Genomic DNA, 22,800 nt, shown 5'->3' on the forward strand with positions numbered 1-22,800 from the left:
GGAGACCCTCAGGATTAAGGGGAGAGGGCAGATGAACCAAATCTTCTGAGCTAGTGAGAATGTCCAGAGTCTACAGACACCAAGAAGAGACATTGAGAGAGGCTGATCTGGCAGCTGAGGCAGAGATCTGTGAAGCTGAAGCCCAGGTTCTTGCTGCAGAGAAGCAATGCAGTTGTTTCACAGGCTGCAAGATGGCCCTCTCAGGCAGCTGAAAACTCCTCACCACTTGCCTATACATCAGGTAGAGGCCAGACATAGGACAAAATGTGTTTTAAGGACTACTACTCCTCATGTGGCTTGGACCGCTCAGTAGAGCCTCGGGTGTGAGCCCAGGTATCGGACCTGACTTACCTCACAAGTAGCTTCAGGCACAAGCATGGGCTTGTAAGAGCCATCAGCTTCACAGCACTGCTTTTGATGTTATTGATCTGAAAAGATTAGATGCCTAAATGGCACCATGACATGGAAAAATAATGAAACAAGGATATTTATAGAGCCATGCAGTCTCTGTCCCTCAGGAACACTTCTTTTCTCTCCTTCTGTACCATGGTCAATGCAATGAAACTGATTAGGTATCGTTTTCTGCAAGTTTTCCTATCAGTCTTTTTATTTATTTTTTCCACTTTACCAATGCCTGTAACTTTTTTCTTGTGTAGGGAAACGACTGAGTAAGCGGCAAAATGCAGTTTTCTTTCAGCCACTTGATAACTTTTCTGAAGACAAAATATTTGACCTTCAGAACTGGGGGAGAAGTTCTGAGAGAAAAATGAAAAAATACTCTCAGGACCTTTTATGCTATTATAAACTGTAAGAAAAATAAAAAAGAGTAATAACTAAAACATGTTATTATTTCCAGCTTTCTATAAACTGCACTTAAACATGATCTTTGGAATTTTTTTTTTTTTTTTTTTTTTTTTTTTTTTGGCACCCTCCCATTGGTTGAAGAGGGGTAAGCAGACATCTGTTAGGGAAATGTCCTGTCCTCCCCTCCCTTCTGCAGCAGAACAAATTTGCCATCCAATCCTTCCAGCACTCTTAACGTGAAGGAAGTGGGTGCAAAAGCAAGCACAGCTCAGGCAAAGTTAATCAGTACCTTAGAGGCATTTCTGAGTGAGAGTTTGCCAGCAATTTGCTCAGTTGGGTTGGTTATCTGGCAAGGGTTTCCTGATGAGTTAAACTTTGCTGGGTTCAAGGGAGTGCAAGATAAAGAGTTGCTTACCTCTCACACATGGTCATCATTGCAAGAAGACAGTGGGAACTCTGAACTTGGGTAAGAAGTCACATGGCTGGGGGATGCTGGGGGGTGCATGGACAAGCAACCCCAAGAGAGAGGGGCTGTGCTGGATGGCTGCAGCAGGAAGGAGAGACATTGTGCTGGCACGACTGCTGCCTGTGGCTCTGTGGCCATGTTGGCATGATGCACATGATCACAGCAAAACTATAGGGAGAGTTACGGCTGGCAGCAAGTGAGGTGCCAGCTGAGTTACTCGACTTGGTGGCAGCATTAGGAAGGCAGCAGTGCACACCTCCTTATTTCAAAGAAGGAGTTTATCTCTGATTACCGGGCAGGCTCCCTTGTATTTAAAACCCCAATGGTGGTACAAGCCCTGGACAGCACCTCATGGGGCAACATGACCTCAGGGAGGCAACTGGCCCAGAAGAGGCAGGAGAAGAAGAAGCCACAGCCTCTCTGAGGGCTCTTCCTTGCAGTGGAGTGCCTTGTGCTACAAGGCTGGTACATAGAGCTTCATCCCTGGCTATGTTTTTCAGAAAGCTTCAGCAGGGCCTGGCCTTGGTGATGGTCTGAAAGATTTGGATCAGGGCAGAGATGTGTTTCTTTCCTTCTCTGCCAGGTCTACTACCAGGCAGAAGCTGGGCTGGGGCAGGCTGGGCCTCCAGAACAAGAAGGAATGACCTCAAGCTGCACTAGGGCAGGGTCAGACTGGCTCTTAGGAAGCATTTCTTTCCAGAAGGGGTTGTTGGGCATTGGAATGGGCTGCCCAGGGCAGGGGGGGTGTCCCCATCCCTGGAGGGGTTGAAGAGTCGGGTTGACCCAGCGCTGAGGGATCTGGTGGAGTTGGGAATGGTCAGTGTGAGGTTCATGGTTGGACTGGAGGAGCTTCAAGGGCTTTTCCAACCAAGATGATTCTGTGATTCCTCCTGATGCCTGCTAGCTGATGCCTGCAAGCACTTGGTGCTAACTGCTCTAAGGGGTCTCAGATAAGAATACACCCAAGGACAAAATTTTTGCAAGTGTCATGGGTACATCCTGGGGAGGGCAGAGAAACCAGCAGACACCTGTGGTAATCAAAGATAAGAAAGCTGAGAAACTTTACAGAGACAGCAATGAGCCGAGGCCTTATATGAAAAAAACCTCAAGAGTTCATGGAAAGGACACTTAAGAGACATCTCTTCAACAACCACTAGAGACCACCATGGACCACTGAAAACCCCCATGGAAGCCCCTCAGAGACCCTTCCCCAGATTTTAGTACGCTTGCTCAGTGTATTAACATATGCACTAGATCCTCTGGAAAGAGGTGTGTACTTCTTGGAAATTACATGAATATTCATTTATTTTATTGTATATAATGTGTGCTTTTGTCTTTTGGCATGCACGTTAGGTGGAGCGATCCCCCGTGCATCCAGCACAGCAATACAGAATGCCTGCCTTCTAAAAACTTCAAACTAAGCCTTAGGGGGTTCTTTTGGGCCTAAATTTAGTTAACACTCCGGGCCCTCGGGCCGCCGAGGCAGCGCAGGCCGCGGGGTCTCCATAGCAATCCTTGCCGCCGTCCCCCCCGCGACGGGAAGGTGTTCCCCCCGCCACCGGCAGGCCGACTCCCAGCATGCACCTCGGCCGGCGGGAAACTACATCCCCCATAAGGCCTTGCAGGGCTCCCTCCGCTGGCGCTGGGACGCTGTGGCGCTGCACTACCACTCCCGGCAGGCCCCGGTGCCGCTCGGTCTGCGGTTCGCATCGGCGCTCGTTCCCGGCATTTCCTTCCCGCCCCTTGCGGGAGGTGTCCTTGGCTCTGTGGAGCGAGGGGGCGCCGCTGGTCTCTCGCCGGGGCTTCGCCAGGTTGCGTGAAGTCCCGGAGCCGCGGCGGCCTTTAGGTCCCAGCGTGCTTTGCGCGGCGCCCCAACAAACATGGCGGTGGCCGCGGGGCCGTGGCGGTAGGCGCCGGCCCGGCTCCATGTGCTGACTCTGAGCGGTGAGTCTGGCTAGGCGGCGGCGGGGGACAGTGCCCCTCCAGCCCGCCGCGCTGTGGGCCGGCCGGCCGGCCGGGCGGCAGGCCCAGGGCACCGGTCCTTCGTCTTCTCTTCGGTGCCGGTGAGACCGCGTCTAAAGACTGAGCTCAGCTCCGTGGGACTCCAGGGCTGGAGCATATGGGAGGGGGAGCCAGGTGAGTTCATGCTGGAGAAGGAGAGGCGAGGTGAAGACTTTACTACTGTCGGGAGGGCATAGCTGCAGCCTGATTCTTGTAGGGAGTGTGCTGGGGTAGGATGAGAAGTGCGAGACCGAGTTACAACATGGGAGGTTCCCATCAGACATCAGGAGTATAGGGCAGGGACTTAAAGGGGTTTGGGGATCTCCTTTCTTGGAGTTATTCTAACTTTAGCAGGACAAGGCCCTAATAAGCGATGTGCTCAAAGTTGACCCTGCTTTGTGAGGGCATTGGACCAGAGACTTCATCCAGAGATTTGCTCTAATCTATATTATTGTATGATTTTTACTGTATGATTTTTAAGGGAAGGAAGCCGCTAGCAGCAGAGCTTTGCGGATTGAGAAATAAGGAGCGAGGGAGGATTTGGCACTGTCCTGCTGAAGTGCTTCTCTAGAGTGGTGGGTGGATACAGCAGACTGTTAGTAAGATGATTGCTGTCTCCTAGATATATGCGTTTTTATGGTGAACTAACCTATTAGAAGCAAGCTGTTGTGCATTTGGATGAGGAAAACGGGACGGGTCCTAATCTTTGGGTGGCTAAATACTATAAAGTTCAGTAGGTCTAGCTGGAAAAATGAATGAAGGCTGCGAGACAGTTTGGGAAGAGTACTAAAGCTGGTAATTTTTTCTGAAGCATGGGAAGTGGGACCTTTACAAACTTTTTTTTTTTTTAGGCAGTCAATGTATAAGAGCTAGACAAGTCTAATGTGAAGAGATAAAAATTATTTCTTTCCTATTTATGTTTATTAAGAAGTATCCCCAGCCATGTTATTTTATTTTGTGGGGGTTTATAGGGGCATATCTATTGTATGAAGTGCTAAAGAAGCATTACTGAACAAGCAGAGAGAACACTGCTATGCTGCTTCATAGTCAGCTGCTCTGAGTGTAGCCTTTTGCCTAAAAACTGCTCTACTGTGGGAAGGACTAAAATGGGCTTAATGTAATGTTATTTTATAAAAAGAGTTTAGGAGTTGCCTGATGAACTGCCAGTTGGTTGAAGCTATCAACTACATTCAGATTTTCAAGAGGCATTCAACAAGGCTTGGCACTGAAAGCTCTTAAATTAAACTGACACAGGAGAAGAAATTTGTTGCTTGATTCAATAATTAGTGAAAAGATAGGAAACAGAAGCTTGACTGTCACAGAGGTGGGGGAGGGAGAGTTTATTTGTATTTTCACTAGGGCCTGTGTTCAAGCATATCATAAATACCAGAAATAAACAGTGAATGTTGAGATGATTAATTTTTCTTGTTGAATCGGCTGATATATTGCCATAAAGACTAGTGCCGTCAGTGAAGCTTTAAAGTCTTTATGCTAACAGGCACTTGAATGAAGCAATAGCAGGTGACCCCAAAGAGTGGTAGCATGGGGCAGAGATGATCACAGCTTTATGGTTTTATACACACACACACACACACACGTGTATATCTGTAAAGTGCGTATATAGTGGTGGGGTTTGAAGTGAACAAACAGGAGTGAGACCTTGGGGTAATTATAAACATTGCTTAAAAAAAGGTAGCTTAGTGCTTAACAGTTGTACAAAAAGAGAATAAACCAGGGTATTATTATTATTTAGCTATAGATGGCCATGGTTTGCGTGCATTTTGAATATTATAAGCAGATTTGGTTCTCTGATCTCAGAAACAGGTGAAGGAGAAGTTTAAGGGGTTCAGAGGAGGTAGATGAAGATAACCAAAGATAGAGAGCAAGTTCACTTGTAGGAATGAATGTGTCTTTATGGAAGCTTTTTCTTTGGAAGAGATATCTGAGTGGAATATGATAAAAATCTGTGAAATTGCATGCAGAATGAAGGAGAATAGGGGAATGATTATTCACCGCTTCAGTATAATTCCTTGATTACATACTGCTAATGCAAGAACTATAGCATCCCAAATGAAATTATGAATTGACAAGTACAAAACAAAAGGGAGCTAGCTTTGGGAGTCCTGGCACATCGTGAGAGGGTGCAAGGCTTCCAGAAAGGACTGAAAAACTTTCCGTAGGAAGAATTAATTGCCATTGAGTTTCTGGCCCAAATGTCTGGAAACAAGATATTTTCATAAAATACTACTGTATTTTCAACTATTTAATACACTTCCCATCTGAACTGGACAATATGAGAGATAGGTACTTGTGCACATGGATTTGTTGAGAGACAACGCAGGGATTTTGAGAGGCCTTTACATACCTTTCCTTCAGGAAGCTGGGCAACCTGAGCACTAGTTAATTATAGGTGTTTAGAAGGATCGATTTATTTTGCTATGCGTCTTTTTCCTTATGCAGAATTAAAATGTGATCTATTTGATTCTAGTTAAAATTCTCTTCAGACTTGTGCTAACATAAATGCTTTTAATTCTCCCTTTTTTGTTATGTTAGTGCACACTTTTTATATGAATCCGACACGCATTTTCAGAATGAACAGAATAAGAGGAAAAAATTTATGAACAATTCCTTCAGTCAGAGCTGAAAGGTTCGTCTTGAAGGATTAGAGGTGGGTGGATTCAGTTGCGTTTTTTATAGTAAATAGATTATTTTGTACTTTTAAAGGACTATTTTGCCTTCACAATGTTTGGGAACTTATTTGAAGAGGATTTTTCCTTCATTTCGAACAATCATCGTGAAAAAGGGAAGAAATCAAAGCCCAGAGATTCTGAGCCTCCAGCTCCCAGGGATTTCACCAACCTAAGTGGTATCAAAAATCAGGGTGGGACCTGCTACCTCAATTCCCTTCTGCAGACTCTGCTTTTCACACCTGAATTTAGAGGTAATGTGGTCAAAATCTTAAAGTAATACTGGCATTGATATTTTACAGTGACTTGCATTTCTCATTATTAAAGAAGCACCACAGACACAGATTGTTTTCAGGAATAGTTTGGTTTAGTTTGCTTCAAATTAGTTGTTACGGAATACACAGAGCTACTGGTCTGTAAAATTAGTATCATCACTTCAGCACTAAATGTAAGTATTGTAAACGTTACTTTTTCTTACAGGTGGACAGTTACAGTTTGTGTAAATAAAGAAGTTAATGCTGTCTAAAGTGTCATTCATTTTTTTTAATGTAACCCCTACAATTCCTGAAAAAATATTTTGCAATCTAAAGACTTTAATGCTTACTTCTGCTTTATTGTTATAGCTTGAACCAGTTGTGAGGATGAATGATGTTCAGAAATGTTGTTAAAGTCTTAATTTGCCAAAAAAATAGCATTATAAGGCTTGACAGTTAAAATACAATAAATCTTTAAAGGCGGATATTGTCTTTTTTTAAATAGGCATTTTTCTTTACAATTACAGAAGCACTGTTCTCTCTTGGACCTGAAGAACTCGGGTCTCTGGATAATAGCAGTAAACCAGATGCAAAGGTATTTAAAATTTCCTTGTCGATAGTAACTGCTGAATGTTGATTTGGAAGAACGTTTTTTCAATTCACATGAACTTCTCATGAGAATGAATGAAAGCCTAATTTTGATACTGAAAGACAGTGTGGTTGGCCGATACTTGATTTTTCACACAGTTGTAAGTTTTCAGTGCCATAAGCTTTTGCTTCAGAAGTAAGATATTGAGCCGCTTTCTGCTGAAATTTATAGCAGAGATCACTTTGAGTGGGGCAGGAACAATCTCAAATTCTGTACTGTCTTTTTTTAGATTTTTCTCTTTCATAATTGAAGCTTCCGTGCTTTGACTGACTTATTACCAGAAAAAAAAAGTAAATATGTGCAGGCTAGATGACTGCAGTGTGGCGCTCTGAAGGTTTAGCAGCCCACCCATGCACAAGATGGTATGGGACTGGAATTTAATCTTTGTTTAAAAAGTGCTTATTAAAGTTGACTACAGAATTTTATTCTTTAGTTGTCAGGTCAAAGTGACACACTGGTTGCTTGGAAAATTTTTTTCTTTGTCACTCAAAGATGAATATAGGTAGCCTTGCTGACATTAACCATTATCCTTTCCATCTTGTTCCACCCCACCACCAAACCCTTTACTGAGCAAGGAGTAGCACATGTTAGATCTGTATATCATGATGTCTTGTAGCTATGTTCTTGGGGTTTGGTGTTATGAAAAAGATCAGAGAAAATTGTCCTTTTTTACTATGGTGTTGTCTTAATTTTGATCTGTATGTTTGTTCCATGACTGCATTTGGCTGAGTAAGGTGAGGCAGTGTAGATTTTTGGGAACCAAGTCTGGTGGATGTTTTGGTGTGAAATGAGCAACCTGTGTTATGAAAGTCATAGACAGCGGTGGTTTATTACAGGTTTTATACTAAATTCTTTTTATTTAAATGATTAGTTTGAAGACTGTTTCTAATCTGTTGGGTATATCTTGTTTTTATTTTTAGGTTCGAATAATTCCATTACAACTTCAGCGGTTATTTGCTCAGCTTCTGCTCTTGGACCAGCAGGCTGCATCTACAACAGACCTTACCGAGAGCTTCGGGTGGAACAGCCATGAGGTACAAATTGCCATCAGTGATGCCATAATTCCTAACCTTTTTCCTGAATGCAGAAGATTTTTTTTTTTTGAAGTCTGACATTTAAGAAATATCTTAAAATACTTCAAGCTGTGGAGATAGCATTGAATTGGGTCAGCTATTGTTGTATGCTATTGTATCTCCATATGAAGTGTGTGCAAACTATTTACAGTGATTAACAGAAGAAAATTGTTCTTTTAGATTTTTCTTTGTTTTTACGGGAATGTTTTTCCAACAGTAATTAGGTTTTTTGTCCTCAAATACTTAGATTCTTACCTAAATTGAAGTGTGTAACTTGTCTTAGAGTTTAGTCTAAATCTACCCAAGTGAAAGTATCTTATCTGGGTTATAGTTTATGTACTTGTAGCTACTCAGAGAGCACAGCTAAATTAAGAATAACAAATAATAATAATAAAGGTAGTAATTTACTACTTAAGGTAGTAAATATATGGGTAGTCATCAAGGCAGCCGTCTTTGTCACACAATATACTATTGTTTTTAAGCAGTAAGCAAAGCAGATGGCATTTTTATTTTTTCGTTTGTTTTTTTTATCATGCAGGAAATGAGGCAGCATGATGTTCAGGAATTAAATCGGATTCTGTTCAGTGCTTTGGAAAGTTCCCTTGTGGGGACTTCAGGTCATGATCTTATTAACAGATTGTACCATGGGATTGTTGTCAACCAGATTGTTTGTAAAGAATGCAAGAATATCAGTGAGAGACAGGTAAATCCAGATGATTATCCAGGATAGGTTTCTGTTCAGTCTGATAAAGATACTTTAAATGTTTTGTTAGTTTGTTTAAAACTCCCAAAATAATGATATCTTTCTTGATTGTCACTGATAACCTTGTTGAATCTAGATTGTGTGTATTGGCTAGGGTGCTGTAGACTTGAGAACATGAAAATTACGCATGACTTTGTTGTTAAGTCTTGGCTGACATTTTCTAAACCACCTACATCAGTCTGTGACTCAGAGATAAAAAAACAAGTGTTATTGCATCTTCTGAGTTGGCAAGCATTGCCTTTAGTAGATGTAGTTAGCAGAGAGCCAAACAGTGGGTTAACAACAGTAAAACATACCTTTACAGTCTTCTATGCTCTCTGTAATTTAGAAAAAGTTGGATTTTTTTCTTAATTAATTTCTATTCTGTGGATGTATGGGGGTTTTTCTCCACCAGCAATGAAAGCAAAATGAATGCTTACATCTGCGGTAGTGAATGGGTTGAGTATCTTTCTAATGTACTGTGAACTTACGCCACTTATTATCTTATTTTTTTGTTGTACTTCTTCATAGGAAGATTTCTTAGACCTAACAGTGGCAGTAAAAGGTGTTGCTGGCTTGGAGGAGGCCCTGTGGAACATGTATGTAGAGGAAGAATACTTTGAAAATGAGAACTTGTATCGATGCGGAGCCTGTGATAAACTTGTTGAAGCTTCAAAGGTAATTAATTGGTGATTCTCAGTGTTCAGTTTGCTGATAGGAATTTTGTTTACATTGCTATGTCTGTGTTCTAACTCCAAAATAAAAAAAATCTTTAATCAGATGGTATAACAAGAGGATACCAGAATCTGACCTGTTTTTTAAACATCAGCAACTATGTCAAGAAAAGCTCATGTGACTCTTTCTTGACTTCAGTGTTGCTGCAGTCTTTACTCTAGCCAATGGTGAATGGGATGGTGTGTAGTTTTGAGAGTATTACCTCATTCACATGCATCTATGGGCACCTGGCTTTGAGCATTTCAGAGGATAGGCTAAAAGGTAAGCTAGAACTTGAAGAAAAAATAAACATGTCCATGTAGTGAAGAAAAGCATGGAAATTCTCTCATGAGGAACCCAAATGGGAGACAAGAATAATGAACAACTGTTGCTCTGCGCAGGGAAATGGGATCTGTTGATCCAGGTATTGCACTGTTTCCCTGAGGCTGGACACATTCTTGCAGTGATATATTGAAAACACCTACTAAGGTGCTAATTTGTTCTGTAGTGTCTTCATGTGAGGATGAATGTATTCATGCCAGGAACCATCCAGATCTTGTAACATGTAAGACACAGGGTATGTTTTCACCATGTATTGTGTTGTTTCCATCTGCCAGCTTACTTCTGGTACAACCACCATCACTTCATGTCCTCTCTCAGTGAGCTTTTCAGTCACTTGCTGCATGCTAAACCAATGGCTTCCAGCCATGGGCACCACCAGGAGTTTCTATCTGAGAGACCAGGAAAAAAAAATCCAGGCACAGCAAAGCCTCAGAGTCACACTCCCGTGGTGAGAGTACAGTTGTGTATGTGACCCTGAGTGCTTTGTTAAATGGTAGCATTGCTGATAACATTGGTCACTGTTAGCGCAGACAGCAGCATCCTTGAGCTGACAGCTTGTCCCTGTTTTGTATATGACAGTTCAGACTGGTTTCCCCAACGTAGAAATCAAATTAAAGACTTGTTGTTTTATCCATCCCCTTAGCCAGGGACAGGGAAGGGCAGCCCACCGAGAGCTTTACATGATTTGTACGTCTTTGAATTGCATTTTTCCAGAATGATACAGAGTGGTGTTTGGCTTTCTTTTTTCATGTTTTAAGTTTTTTTTTTTTTATAAGAAGTTGCTCCTCTTTCCTGTTATTCCCACTGGTTTTTGTAAAGGGAACAGCTATTGGTACACTCTGATATATTCTGCCATCTTCACAACAGCAAAGCTCTTTGGCCTGCTGTGGTCACTCTCTCTCCTCTGCAGCAGGATGAATGCAATCCAAACGTTGCAGCAGCCTTAATTGGAAGAGAGTGGGTGAAAGGCAAGCTGAGCACAGGTGAAGTTAATCAGTAATTTGGGAGTTCAGGAACATTTGCCTCATGTGGCTTGTTCTGAGTTCAAATGTGCTGGGTTCAAGGGAGTGCAAGATAAGATTGCTTACCCCTCACATGTGGTCATCCATGCAAGAAGACAGTGGGAACTCTGAACTTGGGTAAGAAGTCACACAGCTGGGGGATGCTGGGGGGTGCATGGACAAGCAGCCCCAAGAGACAGGGGCTGAGCTGGCACGATTGCTGCCTGTGGCTCTGTGGCCCTGCTGGCAACGATGCTCATGATCACAGCAGACCACAGTGAGAGTCATGGCTGACAGCAAGTGAGGTGCCAGCTAAGTCACTGTGTAGTTGATGACAGCATTAGGAAGGCAGCTGCCTAACAATGTGCCCACCTTCCCTATACCTAGCTGGTTTCAAAGACAAGATGGTCCATATCTATCCACTCCATTCCTCCCTCCATTCAATACTCTGTAGGTCTTTGTATGTCATTCTTCCCCCTGTTTTGTCTTGCTCTCTAGAGATGTTAGTGGTTGAAGAATCTCATGTTCCAGAACTTCATCAGATTCTAATGGTAGAGTCTGATTTTCACCCTAAACTTGGCAGAACATGCAAAATCCTTTGTGCCACTAAGCTCTGCAGTATAGTCTTTTTTTTTTTTTTTTTTTTTTTTTTTTTTTTTTAAACCATGTGTGTGTTCTTGTGTCCTGGTTTAAGCCCAGAGGGCATCTGGGCACTATGCTGCTGCTCGCTCACCCTTTCCCCCTCAGGAATAGGAAGGAGAGTAAAGCAAAAGGCTCAGGAATCGAGATCTGGATAGGGAGGGATGATTCACCCATTATTGTCACAGGCAAAAGACAAACTCAGATTCAAACACTAGCAACAGCACTTACTTCTCACTGCCTTACTTCTATGTATTATTATCCCATCTTAAAAACACTTTCACCCTATCCATCCCTTCCCAGGCTCAGTTTTGTTCCTGATTTCTCTACCTCTTTCCCTGCTCCAGCAACACAGGAGCAGGAGATGGGGTTGCAGTCAGTTCATCACCCGTTGTCTCTGCTGATCCGTCCTCCTCAGGGGAGGACTCCTTGCATTCCTCCTCTGCTCCAGCGTGGGGTATCTCTAACAGGAGATAGTGTCGTCCCCCCCCAGCTTTCTTCAATGTGTGTCCCTTCCCACAGGCTGCAGCTCTTCCCAAGCTGCTCTGGCATGGGTCCCTCCCCTGTGTTGCAGTTTTCCCAGTGCCAAACTACAACAGGAGGCTTCCCACAGAGTCCCGTCTTTCACAGAATCACAGAATCATCTCAGTTGGAAAAGCCCTTGAAGCTCCTCCAGTCCATCCATGACCCTCACACTGACCGTTCCCAACTCCACCAGATCCCTCAGTGCTGGGTCAACCCAACTCTTCAACCCCTCCAGGGATGGGGACTCCCCCCCTGCCCTGGGCAGCCCATTCCAACGCCCAACAACCCCTTTTGGGAAGAAATGCTTCCTAAGAGCCAGTCTGACCCTGCCCTGGTGCAGCTTGAGGTCATTCCCTCTTGTTCTGGAGGCCCAGCCTGCCCCAGCCCAGCCTCTGCCTGGTAGTGGACGATAAGATAATTTCTGACTTCCACATTTGAAAACGCTGTGCCTGTAGGAGCCCTAACCCATACTTGGGGTCACACAACCACAGAGAACTGGAAAACTTCTCAAAGGTCATTGAAAGAAACCTCGCGTGTACGGATGCTATGTTTGGAGAAGATGACTAGGAGGAGCCAGAAAAGTAATAGCCCCAGCCTCAGTTGAGGTCCTTTCCTTGCAGCAGAATTGAGCACGTAGGCTATGTAGTTTGAGCTTCATTTGCAGCTTGCTTGCTTGGTTTTTTTTTTCCCCTGGGTGGCTTCAAGGCCTGTGGGAGATACTCCTTTGTTTTCTGTAGCAGGATGAAGTATGGGACTGGTGATCACTATTCAATGAAGGTGTAGGGCTTAACAGAGGGGAAAGATCTTAATTGCTTTTAGCATGTCTAGTTGGTAGGGAAATTGGGAATTAGGGAAGATGTTTTAAAAATGGAGAATGTCATGTCTGCCTTATTGTAACAAAGCTTTGTTGGAAAGAAAAGAGTTGACCATAGCAAAATGGAAACACTTTTCTGCATAACTGTGTGCTTACAACTTTTAAAAATCATTTTACAGTCTGCTAAACTACGCAAGTTGCCACCCTTTCTCACCATTTCTCTCCTGAGATTTAACTTTGACTTTAAGAAGTGTGAACGATACAAGGAAACAAGCTGCTATACGTTCCCTATCCAGATAAATCTGAGGCCTTTTTGTGAGCAGGTTTGTACTGTTACATTTGTTAAAGTTTCTATATGCTAATCAGAGAACTGATATCTCAAGTACAAGTTAGCTTTTATTTTGCATTTTGTCGGGGTAAAGTATTTGAGAAACTTTTTGGGGTTCTCCTCTGTCTCCAGTTCCAAATTTTTAAAATTCCATTTTGTTTCTAAGAGACCACTTTCTGTGTGGGAAATACCCTGTAGCTATACAGGAGGAAGGGGTATGATAATGACCTAAAACTTAATCTGGTATTTGTTTGAAAGGAAGGTTATCACCTGGAAATTGAAATTTATTTTTATATTGTCATTGTCTGATAACATCATGTATAAATTTAGCTATATATGTTTTCTGTGCCTGCAGTTATTTCATTTTTCTTAGGAATCTCTTTGCATTCATGTATATGTATTTTGTGTATAAACTGAGCTATACCAGTGCTTGATGCCAATTTTTGATCCTTAAAATATGTAAAGAATATACTCAGTAGAGGCACTGTTATTGAAGAAGACATGTTTCTTGCTGAAATATTGCAGTGTTAGCTTGTAAATTTCTCAGTGTTTGCATTTGAGGAAGCCTTTTTATCCTCTTGGTTTCTGCATATAAACATGTTGCTTGTTTTTTCTCTAGTCTTTTAAACAAAATAAGCCAGGTTATGAACAAAGTTGAGCTGTTCTATTTATTTGCATCAATATTTCATTATTTTAAATTTTGAATTTCTAATATTGTTCAGAATTATGCTTTAAGAGGTGCTTAATAAAAGCCTGTGCCTTGGTATGTGATTTATGTCAGTCCACACTTGTGTTCCCCAGCGCTGAAAAGTCATTTCAATCTCTGCATGTGTAAATGTACACTGAGAAATATTTGAAGCTATGCTGATGGTGTAAAACTGTCCTTGTGTGAAAGATTTACTGATATATATTATTGTTACTATTATTGTTTTTCTTTTTAAAGACTGAAATGGATGATTCAGAGTACATGTATGAGCTCTTCTCTGTTATTATACATAAAGGTGGCTGCTATGGAGGACACTATCATGTTTATATCAGAGATGTGGATGAATTAGGAAACTGGCAATTAAAAGTAAGTCCTAAAGATTTTTCTTCCTTGCTTGATAGATCTCATTTTTCAGAAGTGTTAAGAACTAGTGGATAAAATAATATATCCAAGCTATTGAATATTTTAGTGATGCATTTGGTCTCTTAACTCATTGATAAGGCTAGTTTTCCACAGTGTGTGATCTCTGTCAAGATTTTGTAGCAATTTTTAGCTTTCCAATCTGCTGTGCTATCTCTTGGTACTGGGCTCACTTTTTCTTCCCCAAATGAATTAATATCTTTGCTCAAGACTAGCACAGTCATTTAGTGGATGACTCTGACTGTTTGTAAACATTGCAAATGTCTTTCCTTTAAAAAAACTGATAATGGATATTCTGTATGACAACATACAGTCTGTAGCAGGTGGCAGAGGCAGCTTATCTGAACTTCCTTCACATCTCTAAATTGTGCATGCTAGTGTTAGTACAGACTATAAAACTGCTAGTTGTGTGTGAAGTGGCAGTATTTATGAGTCTCTTACTTTTCTTACACAGGAAGAAGAGGATGAGCTGATTGAAGATGAGGCTTTAGGAGATACTGAAAATTCCAAAGTAGTAGAAAATCCATTGGTGGTGTTGAAAGGGATTTTATCAGAGGTATGGTATGTAAGGAGTTTATTGCTTTGATTTTGATGCCAGGGAACCTAGAAGAATGGGTTAGTGTATGTAAGAGTGGGTGGGTTTAATTGTAGAGAACTCTTCTGAACTTAATGTGAAGCAGATGGAAGTTGTAATTTAACCTGACTTAAAACTAATAGTGCCTATTCATACAGAAAATGGCCCTTTTTGGCTATTTCTTAAGTTGTTTACCTAAGCTGTTGTACAAGATGATGTTATATTGACTTATTAAGAAACAGGAGTGATTTAAGCACTTCATAATTGGCTTCTTTGTGTTGATCCCTTGACTTGTAGCCTTCATTATCCTAGTTTTTAATTTCTCTTTAGGAAGAAGCTAAACAAATTCCTGTGGATCAGTTAGGGCAGAAATTATTGGAGAAAAAAGGGGTGTCCTGGAATAAGAAGTACCGAAAAGAATATGGAGCATTACGAAAGGTAATATGCATGTATGTTAATTTTGTTCTTTTAAGATGATTTTACATTTATATTCCTATTGAACAGTCAGGAGGATGGTAATTGAAAATACTGGCCCTTGGACTAGCAAGATAAAGCATGTGTAAGAACGGTTTGTAAGATATAATTAGTAGGCTGGGGATCACGGACAATATCAAGGGATTGTCTGGGGATCACTCAAGGGATTGTCTTACTGAAAACTTAGATCTTTTTTCTTATCTATATGGCTGGCCTATAAAAGAATTAACCTTACCTACTGAAGCTGCAACAACACTACTACCGCTTGAACATAAAAGCACTGATGAGTATTAAAGAAGAAATACAGTACCTCTTCACAGTTGTAACAAAAATGAGGTTTTGAAAATGTGTGCCACTTTTTGGTGGATTAGGACATGTTCATAAAATTAACACTTCCAGTAACATGTTGTTTTTTGAGCTGGTTACTGTATTTTCTAATGCTTTAAGGAAAATACTTCAGTGTTTGTGTTAGCTACATTAAAAATTCATGTTTGAATGTTTTTTTGCATAGAACCAACAATGCAGTTTTCACAATAATTATTTAAAAGTAGTTAATAAATCCGAATGTCAGTCTTGCACAGAGGTAGTTGCTTTTCTGACTTTGGTGGAGAATTGATGGAAACAAACTGTGAGCAACCCAGTATATTAACCATTTCAAAATTTGAGTGCTGACTAAACCAGAGCTGACTTTACACAGGTGCTGGATCTACACCAAAAGCACATTGATCAGTGCAGGACTTGCCTTCTTGAAATAGCTGAATTTTTTACACTTTTTGAAGTATCAAATGAGGTTTTGATTATGATTAAAATGGAAATTCAGATTTTGGGGGCTTTGGTTTTGTTTGCCTTTTTGTGGCGATTTTGTTTGGGGTTTTTTTGAGGGGGTTGGGTGATTAAGTTTTGTTGGCGGCAATGGGAGTTTGGTAGGTGTCCACACCCCCCTGCCCCATCCCTCAAAAGTCATAATTTGGACACCAAGCTTGTTTGAAGTATCTGCATATTGCTAAAATGAAAGTAGAGGACAGAATGGATATGATGGACAAAATGGAACCTTTCCAGTTCTTCAGATGCCACAGTGGGCAGTGTTAATTTGAGTGAGGTACAACTCAGCAGCCCAGAGCTGAGCTCGAGATCCCTGTCTGGTAAATACAGAAGGGAGCTTCTGCAGAGACTAGAGAGCAGAAAGTGCCAATGTTGGAGGGCTAACCTAGTTGGGGTGGTATCCTGTGTGTCTGATAAAGCAGAAGCTTTTTGATTGCCTATAGATTTTCTCTCCCTATGTTACCTTTCCAGGGATAGAGAGTATGCACTTGTGAGAAGTGTTTTAAAAGGACTCCAGTGTCTCAAGCAATCCTTGAAATTCAGAAGTTGGTCTGATTTAATTCTTAGTGATGCATGTATGTTGAAAACAATTCTTTTGCAATTTCTTGCACAGTAGTTTGAAGTTATATGCTATTGCTGGCTTCATTTCTTATATAAAAGATCAGGCAGATAAGTGGTGGTAGGAAAATTATATTTTTCTGTCTAAACCAAGGACATATGTGAGGAAGCATCATAAAGCCAAGTTCAAAGGGATGGGGTTTGTTATCAATTTGAGAATGAATAGGGTGAAGTACTAATGAGGTCTGCAGTGTTTAAAACTGGTTATCTACTTCATCTTGTCCTTGCTTTCCTTTCAGTATTTGCAGAATCATCCTCATATATTTCAGTTCAGTCCTGATGAAAATAAGGTTGGTCTGAAGGAAAAACAGAAGCTCCCATTTAAGTCAGCTTTTCAAGGACAAGATCTCCAAAGCCCTTCTCAGAAGAATGATGTCCAGTGGAATTCAGAAAAAAACCCAACAAGGCTAAGGGACAGTTCTGCTGGTAGCCATTGGTTTGATCTGAATGATTCAAAAGTCCAGCCAATCAAGGAAAAGGATGTTCAAAACCAGTTTCAGGGTAAAGAGAGTGCCTACATGCTCTTTTATCGAAAATCTCAGTTAAAAAGACCACCTGAAGGTACACAAATTTCATCTTGATATTCTGGGGGATTCCTTCATTGGCAGTTTGTTTTCTGTAGGGCAAAGGCTGTTGGGCATTTCTGTCTTTTCCGAGAACTGAAGATACGGTTTTCCTCCTAGCGATCATTTGAGAAAAGGGTTCACTGAAGATACACAGACGTTACCTCTAAGGAGCTAGTGACCAGTTAATTTGCTATAGCTGATGTTAAGTTTTTTCTAGTATGCCTCACAAATACTAAGAGAACATCTCCTACTGAAGCAAATACAAGTTGTTGCTAATGGCATTCATGTATCAGTTTCCCTTGGGGAAAGATTGATGGGAAGAAGTAAAAACAGTTGTTTGTTCTTTATATCGTCTTGCAGTTAAATTTTCTCTATTACGAAAGGATGCAACGTTATTGCTCTGAATTTTCAATGACTGCCATACTGTAATGTCTCATCTTGATCACTTTTCTTGTTTGCCAAAACACATTTTAAGCAGCTGAGGCCAAACTAGCCTATATTATTTGTTGCAGCGCGAGGAAATCCAAGGTACCAAATTCCTGAACACCTTCTGAATGAAATGAATGCTGCTAATACTGAGCTGCAAAAAAAGAGGTATATTAATGTAACTGTACCAATCTCTTAAACAGCATTCTTAATCTGCAGATCTCCAAAGTGATTTAAAATGAAAGAAACTCCTTGAGTAGAGTCAGATGCTGAAATGATTCAATGTTGTAGAGGTTAATTGAGGAATACAACTTGTATATCCAGATTCTGCCTTCTACTGGTTCCCTGCTTGCCTGTTAGTGGTGTAACTAGGCATTCTACAGAATTTCAAGGGAGACTTACAGTTTAAAATTGTACAAGTTTTTTGTGAAAACTGGTGCAATTCTGGAAGAATGGAATACATTATCTCAATTATGTTTATAGAAGGATTTCTCCACTGGGAGAAGGGAGAATGACTTGCTTTACTGTGAAATAACAGATAAATGGTATCCTTTGCCAGAAAAGTACAAGAGCGAGCTAGTCTTATGCAGGTTGGTTGAAACTTTTCCTTCTGTTGAGGAACACGCAGAACTGCTGATACACCTGAATCACAGTTAAGCTACCAAAATATAGACACACAAAAGAGACACAAGTCTTGTGTGGTATCTCTGTACTGTGCAAATTTCATTCTGTTAATTTTTAAATGGGGTATTTGCTGCTACATTTAGCTAATAGAACTGGATACAGGTATAAAGGAGAAGCATGCCTGTGTCTGTCCAGATACAAGTTTCCCTGCAGTTTTTCTGTCCCTGCATTTCAACAGGGTACTGATCTGGAACACAGCCTGAAAAAACCTACAATCTGCATCCCTAAAGATGACGTTTGTCGATCTGTTTAGCAAGGTAGAAGCAAGGTGTAGAAACACACAGAACATACTATTACTTATGTGGAGGATGGCTATGGTAGCACTGTATTGTACAACATGTAAATCACTGTCATCTTGGAACACTTCTTAGCATACCGCTTGATGGAGGGGGAATGTGACAGTGAATTTAGCCATGAGGGTGTCAGTTCCAGGACAACTGCACAGAAGCATCTCTGAGTTAAGCTGGCCATTTGTAGGTGTTAAATTTACCGGTTTATTATTGTGTTATTCTTCCAAAGAGCGGAATGTGACTCAGCAAACAATGGCATTGATTTACATCTCCATTTGAGCTCATGTTATAAATTTCACAATGGGGCTTTGCATCCTTCGCTTACGTGGAAAGAGAGTGTTGTGGACTTGACTATTGATAGAAGAAAAACACTAGGAGACCTTCGACAATCAGTGTTCCAGGTATTTGCTATATTAAATGAGCTCAAATGCTTCATTTTTACTTGAGCCACAACAACGTTTGCAAATGTATTTATGCCACAATTTTTATCCCAATGAGAAATTTTCAACAGTAAATGTAGTTTTAGGGAGCTAAAAACTATATGGGCTTACACATAAGGAGACATTGGTTTGAGGTCTGTTCTCAAAAAGAAGCCTTGAAATCGATGAAACTTTAACCATGTAGATTTTAAAGCTCTCATAAATTAATTATTTGTATTTGGGCAGCATGTACATGGGCATGGATTGATGCTTGGCAGAACTCCAGGCTTATTCTTAAGATTTCAGTTTGTGACAGATATGTCTTTGACTTTTTAAGGAGTTAGCTGGCCTTAAAAGGAAATAATCAGAGTAGTTTAAGAAAAAAAAAAATTAGTTAAACATTCAGCTTAACTATTGAATGTGGTATCTTTTGCATTTATTTTCTGTTGCGTTAAATGAATATGTCAATTTGTAAAAAGCTTCTTCATAGATATCTAAATCAAAGCTAACTTCATGTCAGGAAACACTATTGCTTTCCCTGTACCTCACAATCTTTGGTTAGTGTCCAGTTGAAACTTTATTTTCGTCTATCTGGTGACTAGTCTGAAAGGCCAAATCCTAAATGATTGACTGTTTTCTGTGTTACTAGGCTTGTCGAAGCAAATAGCTGTGACTTGTTTAGTGTCAAAGTGAGTTTGGTAGCCAGTCTGTAACAGCTTTCAGCAAAGTTACAATTCTGAGTGATGTGAGTTATTGCTTGTTGGTGTTTCATATAATTTTTTTTTTATTCTTCCCAATTAGATGTTGGAATCTTGGGAAGGAGACATGATTCTCAGTATTGCCAAACCTTTACCAGCAGGACTGCATCTTTACCAGATACTTGATGGTAAGACTACTACATAGAAGGTTTCAGAGTTATTTATCTGTTGCAGTTACTGCAGATATTGAGGATTTTATATGTCAGACATCTTGGAGACATGTATTAATGAACACTCTTCAGACTCAAACTTACATGCAAGTTCACTGCTGTTACATTATTTAGGATGTTCTTATTAGTGAAATGAAGGTTTTTGAGACCTTTATATGTAATTTTTGTGGTGGAGTAAATCTGCAGATCTGATGCAAGTTAAACACATTTGCTGACAAAAATATATCAGTTTGTATTTGGACCTTGATTTGCTTATGGATGTTTGTTTTCATAGTGTTTACCTAGTAGGTGGAGCAGAGGATAGAAGAGAGGAGCCAGGGTGACATCAAAGAAGAATGTCAATTAGACTTAAGCTGAAGTAGGAATTCTGTAAAGGAAAATGCTTGCGTGAAGAATATGTTACTATTAAGAGTACATTAGTATTTTAAAACATGAGTTGTGTCTCCAGCTTTGCATTGTTATGCAGTTCTAACTGTTCAGTCTTCAAAAGCCAATTCAGCCATTCTAAAATTTTAGAGTCTTTGTGGTCTGTTTCAAAAAATTAGGGTACTACAACCACATAACCCAACTTTCCATGATGTTGATATTAAAATACAGAAGCACTCATAGCTGCTGTAAATATTCCTCCACATGCTAATACAGTTCTTTAAATTATAATGACTTTCAAAAAATCTGAATCTGACAGTAGGAAGGTGAAAAAAAAACTACAGCATGAGCATTAGAATTTCTAAGAATGGGCTCGGAATGTACAGTATGTAACTCGTTTATTAAATCAAATCTTTTTGTTTTAAATCTGTTGATTCATTGTTGAATACCCTTTAGATAATCCTGACCAAGCAGCTTTGCCAGGTGCTAACTTGGGCCTTGGTTTGCAAGGGAAATTGAATTGAAACCTTCATGCTTTGGCTGTCTTTACTTGGTGAGAGTGCTGTAGGGGTGTGTTATCACTTGTGTTGCTCTTGCTACATGAGTGAACCCTAACTTACTCACCATAAATGCTGACTACACAGCGCCTTTGGTAATGATACATTTGAGCCAGAGTAGAACACGCCAGCATGTTTGAATTTACCAGCTGACCCTGCTTGTCTGTTTTGTGGGGGCCAAGAACTTGATTATTTGCTCCTTTTTAGGAGATGAGCTGACACTGGATGGCATTGGGCTGGCTGATGGAGCAGATGTCTTTGTGTGGAATGGGAAAGAGGTAAAAAAACCAAATGCCCTCTCTCCTTGTTAGTTCTGAAGGAATAAGACACATTCTCCAGATGGATTTTTGGAAATGTCAGTCTGTTCTGAAGGTGTGCGGCTGATGTACCAACATTGGCTTTGGGGACACCTCTTCAGCCTCGTCTAGGATACTGTGTTTTTACAGCTTGTCAGTGTATCTTGAGTGTTGTACAGTGTGCTGCTTGATAAAATGATAAATAAATTAAACTATGCAGAATGGTCAGATTGATAGATGCCTCTAGATATCCAGTGCCAGTTACATTGGAGTTTATTTTGAAAACATCTGGTGCCTCTTGGAAGGAGGTCAGTTGATAGTGATGCAATAACAAAAAATATGCTCTGTAGTGAATTGTTTCACATATAAAATTAGACCTGTCAGTGACTACTACTGTGTATGGTCTCCTTGAAATAGTGTGCTCCTTTTCTAGTGTTGCATCTTCCTTTTAATATTAAGGCTTCTGCTTAACTTACAAGTGCTTGCCTCGGTGGTTATGTAACACAACATTTTATTCCATCTCTGTAATGGAATAAAATACTATTTAAAAGACTTTTTTGTAAAAGTATGCATTTTCTGTGATTTATCAAAAAAAGAAAACTAAATGCAACTCAAAACCAAAAGAAGACATCTAGTAACAGTGTCGTTCTTGTCTTGGTTGTACTTTTTGGTATGGTCTTTGCTACTCCAGCTTCCTGCACGATAAGTTTGTCTTTGGCAAGGAACTATATTCTTTGCCTAGGTTGAATATTAGAAAGGCCAGATTTTAAAATCCAGCTCTTTAGATCTGACTCAATCACACATTTGGATCATTCTTTAATGTCCTGGGGGACTAAATTCTTCTGGTCTTAATTTGATGGAGACCAAGGGTCCAGTGGTTTTCCTAGTGCTGTTACCAGTATGTTTACTATACATGCAGATTTGGAACAGACCTTAGCATTATGCTTTCTCTTAACAACATCTTTGAGTTACTCTATTAGTTTATTCAGTCGGCATTTTGTCAAAGGTGGTTTGCTTCTAATGAGGAGAGAGGGTCCATCTTTTTGTCTCAATAATTTTATTGTTGTCATTTATTGCTGTCCAGTCTTTTCTGTGTTTTATTGATCGCCACTGCGTAAATCTTGCATTCCTTACTTCAGGTTGGTGGTACAAAGGTGATGACAGGCCCTGATCACGCACCCGTGGTTGTAAATGTTCTTCGTTTGGCAGAGTATAACGAAGGAGGGAGGGGTCAGCATTTCACAGAATCGCAGCACGTCTTTTCATGCAGCACAAAACTGGGTGATTTGCGCAAAGCCTTAGCACCATTAGGAGGAATCATTCTCAAGAATGGCTCAGGACCAGATAAAGAAGCCAAGAACTGGGAAGTTTTTCTTGAAGAAGATATGAAGGAAACAGTCAAAAGTGTTGGCCTGACGGATGGATGCTCAGTACTAATCTTAGACAGCCATGACCAGAGGTAACCATTTTGATTACAAGAATAATTAGACAGGAAAGCAATTTTGGCAAAATCTGGTTAGATAAAATTATGCTAGCTGTATATATTCTTTTAATTGTCACTTTGAGCTTTTTAATTCAAGATAACGTAATCTTAAGTTTTGGAGATCAGGTACGT

General features: G+C 40.5%; 1 protein-coding gene across 4 annotated transcripts in view; it reads left to right on the plus strand.

Annotated features, from left to right (window-relative positions):
- The first annotated feature begins 3,011 nt into the window (after positions 1-3,011).
- USP40 (ubiquitin specific peptidase 40) overlaps positions 3,012-22,800 on the plus strand; it is a 38,508-nt gene continuing 18,719 nt past the window's right edge. For 3 of the 4 annotated variants that reach the window (XM_026852836.1, XM_026852837.1, XM_026852839.1), the window contains exons 1-16: positions 3,012-3,406; positions 5,996-6,212; positions 6,740-6,807; positions 7,782-7,895; positions 8,473-8,637; positions 9,208-9,354; positions 12,891-13,034; positions 13,983-14,111; positions 14,620-14,721; positions 15,070-15,177; positions 16,893-17,214; positions 17,732-17,813; positions 18,849-19,020; positions 19,840-19,924; positions 21,097-21,167; positions 22,325-22,644. In XM_026852836.1, coding sequence (XP_026708637.1) covers positions 6,014-6,212; positions 6,740-6,807; positions 7,782-7,895; positions 8,473-8,637; positions 9,208-9,354; positions 12,891-13,034; positions 13,983-14,111; positions 14,620-14,721; positions 15,070-15,177; positions 16,893-17,214; positions 17,732-17,813; positions 18,849-19,020; positions 19,840-19,924; positions 21,097-21,167; positions 22,325-22,644 — 2,228 coding nt within the window. In that variant the 5' untranslated portion in view covers positions 3,012-3,406; positions 5,996-6,013. The remainder of the gene's footprint in view (positions 3,407-5,995; positions 6,213-6,739; positions 6,808-7,781; positions 7,896-8,472; positions 8,638-9,207; positions 9,355-12,890; positions 13,035-13,982; positions 14,112-14,619; positions 14,722-15,069; positions 15,178-16,892; positions 17,215-17,731; positions 17,814-18,848; positions 19,021-19,839; positions 19,925-21,096; positions 21,168-22,324; positions 22,645-22,800) is intronic. The other variant, XM_026852838.1, reaches the window with a different exon arrangement.

This window comes from Athene cunicularia, assembly GCF_003259725.1.
Source record: "Athene cunicularia isolate RWA chromosome 7 unlocalized genomic scaffold, athCun1 chr7_part1, whole genome shotgun sequence".
NCBI lineage: Eukaryota > Metazoa > Chordata > Aves > Strigiformes > Strigidae > Athene > Athene cunicularia.